At 41.5% G+C, this 9,942-nt stretch overlaps 1 protein-coding gene across 1 annotated transcript; it reads left to right on the top strand.

The window, feature by feature from the left end:
- The first annotated feature begins 4,458 nt into the window (after window positions 1-4,458).
- ppp5c (protein phosphatase 5, catalytic subunit) lies at window positions 4,459-9,933 on the top strand. Its single transcript, XM_068745439.1, has 13 exons — window positions 4,459-4,555; window positions 5,682-5,923; window positions 6,409-6,556; window positions 6,721-6,842; window positions 6,917-6,982; window positions 7,368-7,466; window positions 7,823-7,928; window positions 8,088-8,230; window positions 8,485-8,572; window positions 8,668-8,708; window positions 8,822-9,000; window positions 9,084-9,165; window positions 9,778-9,933. Exons 1-13 carry the CDS (start codon window positions 4,459-4,461, stop codon window positions 9,838-9,840), a joined length of 1,476 nt encoding a protein of 491 aa, XP_068601540.1. The 3' UTR covers window positions 9,841-9,933.
- Window positions 9,934-9,942: the final 9 nt, after the last annotated feature.

Raw genomic sequence — 9,942 nt, forward strand, 5'->3', positions numbered from 1 at the left:
CCTGGATGACCTGCTCATGTGTGAATGGATATTTTCAGACACAGTATTTTGCTTCTGAGTCCGCATGTGTGTGCGTTTTTTTCTCTCTCTTCACAGGTAATATGGGCATGTTGATGTACTGGCGGATATTTACAGAGGTAGTCTTTCCGCTGCTTCGCGTGTCTCTTCTGTCTGTCTCACCACCAATCAAGACAATTCCGCCCTGTTAGGAGAGGCTGAGGTGGTTTCTCTCACTTTCAACCTTGTTTTTCAAAAGCCCCTTCCCTTTTAAGTCTCACAGTCATCTCCTGGTCAGCGTGTGCACACCCAGACGTCCTGAGTCACTTATGATGCAGGTTCCTTTCTGTGGGAAAGCTTGACCGTGTGTGCCATGCTCGGCTGTCCATTGCTCATAAACAGTAGGAGTGCAGCCTGCGATGTAAAATAAACTCGCTGCCACAACATGTCGCCGCTACTGTTCACTAGTGTGAAAGGAAAAACCGCACTGCCAGATGACAGGCCTCCATGCAGCACGCCACCCAACTACTCTGCTCGGGTGTCTGTCATTTTTGATAGATCATTTCTGGGCACTTTCTTGTTTGATAATCTCCATCACTAGAGACCTGCTGTCTGGCACATTAGTACAACTCTAGGATGTGGGTGTGAGGCAGAGTGTGTGTGAGACAAAGCCGGTGTTCCCATCAGGTGAAAGGAGCAAACAGATGCCACACTGTCTGACTCCATGTGGTGTCTTCCACTACCTTGGAATGAGCAATGTGAAGGTGCCTTCGCTATGAGAAAAAGAAATTTAAGGCGGATCTTATGTTTAAGGGTTTTTTTTTTTTTTTTTTTGTCATCCTTGAGGGCTTCAACAGGATGGTTGATGTCATGGAGTGATGTCAAGCAGTGTCTGGGGTTGTCACTGTCCATAAATAACATACTTGGGATATTCCTACTCTCCCTTTTCTCATGTTCACATACTGCATCAACCTTTTGACCACGAGCATTTAAAACCCCTTGATTCACAGTGTTTATTTCACATCCTCCGCTGTCTGCCCTGTTCTGTTTATCTGCATTCCTCACAGAAAGTTTCTGTCTTTCTCTCCAAGGCACACAGACACAAGTCTATTTGCTTGAATTTCTTATTTCCTGTTTAGGGTGTGTATCCGATCCCTTGTTCTCGTGCCCAGAACACATCAAACGCTCTTACTGCTAAAAAATGAGAAAAAGAGACAGAAAATTGAGAAGTTTATAGTAAAACTATAGAAAAGCACCCGGAGAGCGCAGACCTCCGCCAAGCAGCTCATTCCCTTTGTAAATTTGGCTAACAGACAGACAGACAGACAGACAGACAGACGGACAGATGCCGTTAAAAACATGACCTCCTTGGCAGAGGTAATTACATGTGAATGGGAGAGGGCTGTGTGTGGAATCAAAATGATCTTGGGAGCTGAGGGGAAAAGAATGACTAACAGCACAGGCAGTGGAAATTAAAATAAAATAAAGTGAAGCATAACATATGAAGTAGGAAATGATCAAGGTATCCACAGAGAAGGCCAAGTAAGTAAAAAGTGTTTAACGTGATCTAATCTATAAAAGTATCTGAACTGCTTCCACTTCCTTGAAACATTTATTTGTATTTACTCTAATTATCTGTTTAGGCAGTCATCTTCCAAATTACCTTCACAGGGCTGTGGTGCCAGTAAATCGGGGTGCTGGTGTTGATAGTGCTGGTACTGGTGGTGGGAATGGTTGCTGGACTTGAACCATAAAAAAAGAAGAAAGAAACTCCCGCAGTTTGCTTCACATTTCAACTGGCCAAATGATTCCATGCACCGTGTGTGGGCCTACACTTATGTATGGAGCAGTGGCTTCAGTGGCTAAGTCTGCCCTTATTACATTTCTGGTCAAATAAGATTTTGATTGGAAAACAACATTGATTGGTTATCAAAGTTGAAATTAAATGGGACATATTTATGAATTGAACCAACATATGCATTATATATTTCTCCTTCTATGAAGAAGTACCAGAAAACCTGACTGAATTTGGGGATACTTCAGGAGACTTTTTACAGCATTTTAACTATATCCTTGGTGCTGGGTTGGTGTGCCTGAAGTCAGCCCAGAGCTGTGCAGAACTGGCAGGCCTTGGTGGAGGTCTGGTATGTGCCCTACAGAGTGTATTAACAGAAACATTATTTAATAGTTAATTTATATTTATATCAGACATATCTATTCACTAGGGCTTACACTGGAATGAATTTCATGCAGGTCCTCAATGTACCAACGTTGTGCTTAAAACTACCCCACAAGAATTGTAAACAGATGCTCAACAAAATAGGTACAACATTTCTGTAACGTCCTCCAGACCTCCTCCGAGTTCCAAAAAAAGGAGGGGAAAAGGGAGGGTAATGATTAAGAAGGTTCAACATGGAAGGTAAAGTGAGCAATAGGCAAGTATTTCCAACGCCTCACTCTCCCCTGCAACGAAATAACTTAAGTGAGTATGTGATGTGTCATCTCAGTACATTGATTTACACGGGCTGATAACAACTCAAAGCAGACAAGTGGAAGAAACGGATGGAGGGGGGCTGCACTGATCAACAGGGGGTTCCACTGGAAGTGTGTGTGGGGGGGGGGGGGGGGGCAACACATTTTAATGTTCCTTATAATGTGAGCAATCCTTGTGATTCAAGGATGATTCAAAGAGGGTAACATTTTAAACTATTCCCTTATAACCCATATATATACACACATACCGTGTATATATATGTGCTATAGAGGAATCAAATCTTCCAAACCAATCACAAGAAAGTTAGAGGGGAAAAAGAAGTGAGAGGAAGGGTGGAGCTCATTTGGATGATTCCGGTTTCCCAATTTCTGTTTTTATTTTGCTTCGCACTGCCCCCCTCCCACCTCACACACACACACATTAGTGAATTATATAGAAGAGTGCAGTAAAGGAGGGGAGACAAGACTTAAACTGGCTAAGTCTGACAAAACATTTAGAGAAGTGGAGTAAAAAACAGAGGGGTGGCTCAGAACATTCTCTAGTGTCCCATGTAAAGCTCTTACATGCGACCGAATAATAAATAGTAATGACTTCTGGATCAGGCCCATGTAACATAAACTCCACTCAGTCTGCGGCCTCGTCGCTCATTGGCTCGTGACCGCGGAATGTCACTCATATGCCCACTGACCTTCATCTGTCTCTTTCTCCGGTTGCTCGTATGTCTCGCCACTACTCTGTTCATGTTTGCTTTAACTTTCTCAGGACCCCTCCAAAGCTGCTCGTGCAAGAGGACAGCGATTTCCCTCCTCCATCCTCCAGGCATGTCAGATTTTCTCTGCCACTCTTCCTCCCACACTGTCTCTCCCACTCACTGTCTGAGTTTACTCTCATGTGGGGCAGAGGCTGGAACGTCAGCTTGTCTCAGCCAATCTGGCGGTGTGCTTTTTCCCTTCCCTCAAGCACAACTAATAAAAATGTCAAAGCAGTACACAGGTAAGGTAATGGTTCAGAGAAAAAGATGACGCACACATCATTTTGCTGAGAGAAAGTGAACTCCTACGCCAGGGTTTGTAAGTGTTTGATGGGGGTCATTGTGAGTCACTTGATTGTTTAGCCTCTTACTCTTTACAGTGGGAAGTCATTTATGAGTCAGGGCTACAGACTGGACTGGCCTTTATCCTACAGTGCCAGATGCGTCTCCTCGTTGAATCTTATTCTGTTGAACTCCTCACCCTAACCATCTAACACCCAAACACACCAAGCCGCAGACCTTTATCTCAAATGGATGGCTTTTCTTTTCTGGTACACAAAACAGACATCCCTCTCCTGACTCGATGACATTCAGCACCTTTGGACAACATTTATTCAAGGTTGTGTGATGTTTTATAAACTATTTGTTTGAGGCTAGGTTGCATCAGGTGACATGCGTGAGTGAGTAAACATTTGGAGGTATGCACCTGTGCCTGTGTCACCTTATTGTTATATCTGCAGTTGCCAGAAGCCAGACATTGCAATTCAGATGGAAGGAAATTTCCGGTAAAAGATCCTCAGGCCTCCAGAAGTCCTAAAATAGCTATGATTGACGCTGCGCTCCTATTGAACATGAGTCTGCATTTTAATTCAATTAATTTAGTGGGGTGAAGTCAGAAACAGAGATGTACGAACAGGGTATTCCAAACAAGGGAAGGAAAACTGGATATATAAATCAGTTACTCAATCTTTAAGTAATGTTTTAGTTGTAATGCATTAGTCACCACCTGAACATTTTTCTGGTTAAGCTCACTCGACCAGTAATATTCTCATGGTTGCCTGCAAACACAACTTCTATTTATTTCATTGAGGGTTTATACTGACCTCTACAGGTTGAGAAACGTAATGATCTGGAGCAAAACAAACCTACATTTTTATTTATTTATTTATTTAATCCAGCGAAGAGAGACTTTACGACCTTTACGACCGCATAGTCAATGGCGCACCAATCGGAATACGGCAGTGCGAAGAAGATGGCGGAGGGAGGTAATGATGCAGAGTTATTGAAGGAGAAAGCAAATAACTACTTCAAAGGTAAGTTTGTTAGACCTGTCAATTCAATGACTTTGTCCTGGAGTTTTCATACCATAAATATTCAACCGGTAATAAAATGAGTGGCGTAATTCTGTCGCAACACGCCGGACGAGGCGATGAATGCTAATACTACACTCGCATTGCACGTTAAGCGTAAACCCCATTCATTGGATTACCCTGGACTGGTTAGCTGGTTTAGCTAACACGAGCTAGAAGCCAGTCTATAGCAACAGCATCGACATTAGCACATGCTGGCGCACGCCATGCATGGTGTACCTTTAACTTGATCAGAGTAATCGATTGAGGAAATAATACACGTCCCTCTTTTTCATTCGCTAATTTTATAATTGGCCGTGTTGACAGATGGTTGTGTAGCAATAAAGGCTTTCTATTTTAGTGAGGTACAAACAACAGGTTAGGTTCAACTTTATTGTCATTGCACATGTACAAGTGCAAGGTAACGAAATGCAGTTTAGCATCTAACCAGAAGTTCGATTATTAGACAGAATTATACAGGTTTAAATGATTTAGAGTTATGTACATAGATTTGGTGCTATGAACATTCTATAAAGCGAGACATAATATATGTGTTTCTATGCATGGATATAGAGAAAATATATAGATTGTGTAGAAAAAAATATACAGACTAAATTAGAATATACATAGAGTAACGTGTATGAACATATGCTGGTGGATATGCTAGACAGTTAGCAAGCATGCGCGGTTTAAGAGCATGGTTTGAGGTCACCTGATCAGACACTTAAATTATTCTTTCCATGTTGCTGCGTTCTAAGTTAGATGCGTCTTTTTTTGTATGGTTTCATTTCGAAAGATTACATTTCTGAGAGTAACGCTTTGCTTTGCTTTGTTTATGTTCTATGATTCTACTTTTGCCAGATTTATTCTGATATTCATTTTGATTGTCTTTCTGTGTTTTGCATAATTGTTGTTAAAATATTCAAAATAAATAAACAAACAAATGTCGCAGCAAGATTATTGTCAAACAAAAAATCCAGTTAATCTCATTGTACAGAGTGTCGCTTACCTATGTGTGACAAAATGGAACGAGCACATGGGCATAGTTCTCTGCACTTATTTGGTTTTGTCTACTCGCCTTGTTTTTCAGATAAAGACTATGAAAATGCCATCAGGTACTACACGGAAGCGTTGGAGCTCAATCCATCCAATGCCGTCTACTATAGCAACCGAAGCCTGGCATACCTACGCACAGAGTGCTATGGTTACGCCCTGGCTGATGCTACGAAGGCCCTGGATATAGACAAAAACTACATCAAGGGCTATTATCGGCGTGCCACCTCAAACATGGCACTGGGCAAGTTCAAGGCTGCACTTAAGGACTATGAAACGGTAATAAATGTACCATATTTGACTCTGGCCAGCTGCGCTCTTTAATTTCCAATGAAGATTTGACATTGATTGTAGGAGACATGAGCAATACGCACTCCATAACTGAATGGGTTTTTTTCCAGATTTGTTTTCTCCCAAAATAAAGAGCTCTCTGATTCCGTTCTGTCGCCACAAGTCAGGCTCTTCATGTTTACTTTAGACTTTTAGCATAGAGATGATCCTTTAATCCAGTTTAAATGATTTCTTTACAAACTAGAAAATGACTTAATCCTCGAGAAGTTACATGAGGATAGATGTAGAATTGTATCTATTTCTAGATCACTAAAATGAATATTGTCAATGGTGTCCATTTGTAAAATAAACTGTTTGAATATTAGACATGAAAAATACTAACCCCACCACATGTTGAATGTTGATTCAGTTTCCTGTGTCTTAATAGAATATGACATTTCTAGGCATTTTGTTTATTGTCCCTCTTATAATAGGTAGTGAGGGTTCGGCCAAACGACAAAGATGCCAAGATGAAGTATCAAGAATGTAACAAGATTGTGAAACAGAAGGCTTTTGAGAGAGCCATTGCCGGCGATGAGATAAAAAAATCTGTCGTTGACTCACTGGACATTGAAAGCATGAGTAAGTTTCTTGTGTTCCTGAGCAAATATATAAAACCATATTTAAACATAACGTGCATTGGCCCCGTGTTGACAGAGCAAATCAGATAAATGATGGTTATAAAATACACTGAATCACTGGATTCTTGATGTTCCATCTGAGTTCACGATGATTTTGTGTTGCAGCTATCGAGGATGACTATGTTGGCCCCAAACTTGAAGATGGGAAAGTTACAGTCGCATTCATGAAGGAGATGATGGATTGGTTTAAAGAGCAGAAGAAACTGCACAGGAAGTGTGCTTATCAGGTAAATATATGCATTCATGTACAGTCACCGATGAAAATATGCATTTTTAATTATCTCTTTTTGCATTCTTTCAGATTTTGGTGCAAGTTAAAGACGTTCTATCGAAACTACCGAGTCTGGTTGAAATCACATTAAAAGAGGTGAGGAATATGCAAATGCTCATGCGAGAAGCGACAAACTATTATTTCATGTACAGAGCACAGCAAGATAAAAACATTCTTTATCAACCTATAATACTACAAGTTGACAACCGTCCATTGATCTGGATTTCTAATGTGTTTCTGCTAAAAGTTTAAATCTGAGGGGTACGTTTTGGGGACAGTAATACAATTCTTCACCTTACACACTAAAATTTACAAATGCAGTGGAGAAAAAAAATGCTATCAAGTCAAATCAAAGACGGCTTAATGGGAAAGTTTTTTTTTGCCATGTTTGGACTTGACACCAGAAAACATGTCTGAGTGGTAAATTCTGTTTTGAGAAGTGTGTCAACAACTAACGTGTTGCTATTGCTCTCTTCCACAGACAGACAAAGTAACTATTTGTGGGGACACTCATGGGCAATTCTATGATCTCCTCAACATCTTCTCGTTGAATGGCTTGCCCTCAGACACCAACCCTTATGTATCCTTTCTTTTTGCAGGCATTTACGCAATGTCTGTGTATTAACAACAACTTTGCATTATATGTCATATATTGTGGGATACAGCTGTCACAATACAATGTATTGCAATACTTGACATAGAACTGCATAAGGTCTGACGTCATTAAAATGTTCTCCTTATCTGTGACGCCGCTCTCGATATGTAATTTTTCTTTTAACTGCACTGGACCATGTTTTTTATTCTGTTTTGTACTCCGGTGATGTGTTGCCGTGTCCTGTTTGGGCTCATTGTCCCCTTTTTTTGCTGCTCTGTTTCTAAACAAACAGCTAAAAGCCTCAAATATAAATGTTTATAATGCTTAACAGCCGAATTCAGCTGTTCAATGGTGACTTTGTGGATCGTGGCTCTTTCTCTCTTGAGGTCATTCTCACACTCTTTGGCTTCAAGCTGCTCTACCCTGATGACTTCCACTTGCTTAGGGGTGGGTACACACGGTCTTCCCGTGCACTAATCTGTGGATGTGTGGGTAGTTTCTAATGTCGTGACGACAGTGGTTTTTGACGTGTAATCTTTAGTCCCTACTGCGTTTTTATTAGGGAAACTTAAAAGTGATGACTGATCCAAGATTCTTTGCGTCTAGGTAATCACGAGACAGACAACATGAACCAGATGTATGGATTTGAAGGGGAGATCAAAGCCAAGTACACCGCCCAGATGTTCCAGCTGTTTAGTGAGGTCTTCCAGTGGCTCCCTCTTGCACAATGTATCAACAACAAAGTACTGGTAAGCAATGGCGCTGTGAGTCTGCCCATTGCACCCCCCCCCAGAGAATCTTTCACTTGTACCGAGTGTGATGGTTTGTCTCTAATAAAATGCACCAGCGGTGGTGGATCCCGAGTAATTCATGCTTGTTTAATAAGGAACACGTGGCGTTTATTATTTTACCATGGTTTTTATTCATGGTTTTACATCCCATAATGTCAGGAAATGAGTGTATAGAACCGTGTACACGGCCCTAATAAGATCCTCCATCCCAGGTTATGCATGGCGGACTGTTCAGTGAAGATGGTGTCACATTGGAAGATTTAAGAAAGATTGACAGGAACAGACAACCTCCAGACTCAGGTAGGCTTCTACTGTAGCTGCACCATGATTTTAAATCTTACTCTGAGACCAAACCTAAACGACTGCTGGGCTTATGTCTCCATCTTGTCTCACAGGGCCCATGTGTGATCTTCTTTGGTCAGATCCACAACCTCAGGTCAGTTCACACCCCGTTGCTACACCGAGTAAGCAAGCAAGCAAAGGTCTGTGGCGCCTTGTGGTGCGGATGAAGTATTCATTTGTCCGTTTCTGTCTCTGTCTCTCACGTAGAATGGTAGGTCCATCAGCAAGAGAGGAGTGAGTTGTCAGTTCGGCCCCGATGTGACGGAGCGTTTCCTGGAACAGAATAAGCTGGATTTCATTGTGCGTAGTCATGAGGTCAAAGCAGAGGGCTATGAGGTCACTCATTCAGGGAAGTGCATCACCGTGTTCTCAGCACCCAACTACTGGTACGTGATCATACCCATTCATTGAGTGTTGAGCTAGCGTTTGCTCTTATATTAACAAAAGTGTGTTGCATTTTTGCTTTCAGTGATCAGATGGGAAACAAAGGAGCTTATATTCACCTCAGGGGATCCGACCTCAAGCCAGAGTTTCACCAGTTCACTGCTGTGGTCAGTGTGCTGTTCTCTAATGGTCATTGTGTGTCGAGACGTATTTTATTTTCCTTTCATTTAGTTCGAGATAGAGCAGTGCAACTTTCTGTTGACTGTTTGAGTGTGAATACATGCAGACAGCGAGTCATTACGCAGTTTTTAAAAATGGATGTTACTCATAATGTCACCGTTGCATCTGCTGGGATCTTGGATGTAAACTAGTCCTTTTTAGCCCATTTTTCTAAATGGCTGTGTAGGCAAACTAATCCTATGGTGACAAGTTATAAACTGAAAAGTTCTTTGAGCTAATGACATTGTGCCACTTAAGTAAAATAGTACAACAGGTTTATATCCGCCTCTTGTGACTCGGAGGATGGATAAAGCGGAAATGAAAATGAATGAAAAATGTTTAGATTTATATATATATATATATATATATATATATATTTAGGCCATTTTTACTGTACATGTGTACGTACTCACTCATAACTGCGCCGCCAGCGCATTCCGCTCGTCATCACATCGATTTCTTGTCACAGAAAACATACTTAAATATTTCAAAAAGCCGAGTCGTTGTTAAGTGAGAACTACCTGCTAATATTTCTTTTCTCCTTTCTTTTTTATGCGCAGCCTCATCCAAATGTCAAGCCCATGGCATATGCCAACACACTAATGCAGATGGGGATGATGTAGAAGCCACGTCTCCCATCTGACCGGAACCCTAGCCAGCCACCTCACTCCCTCCAGTGCTTGGACATGCTCTTATTCATGCTTAGCCCAAGGGATTCCCCCTCC

This window comes from Brachionichthys hirsutus, chromosome 11 (genome assembly GCF_040956055.1).
Source record: "Brachionichthys hirsutus isolate HB-005 chromosome 11, CSIRO-AGI_Bhir_v1, whole genome shotgun sequence".
NCBI classification, from domain to species: Eukaryota; Metazoa; Chordata; class Actinopteri; order Lophiiformes; family Brachionichthyidae; genus Brachionichthys; species Brachionichthys hirsutus.

What these genes read in the sequence shown, in the direction of transcription:
- ppp5c (XM_068745439.1), top strand. Translation starts at nt 4,459, where the DNA reads ATGGCGCACCAATCGGAATACGGCAGTGCGAAGAAGATGGCGGAGGGA. An exon ending in CACTTAAGGACTATGAAACG is followed by an intron (nt 5,924 to 6,408) that starts GTAATAAATGTA and finishes CTCTTATAATAG; the next exon opens with GTAGTGAGGGTTCGGCCAAA. An exon ending in GGTCAGATCCACAACCTCAG is followed by an intron (nt 8,709 to 8,821) that starts GTCAGTTCACAC and finishes TCTCTCACGTAG; the next exon opens with AATGGTAGGTCCATCAGCAA.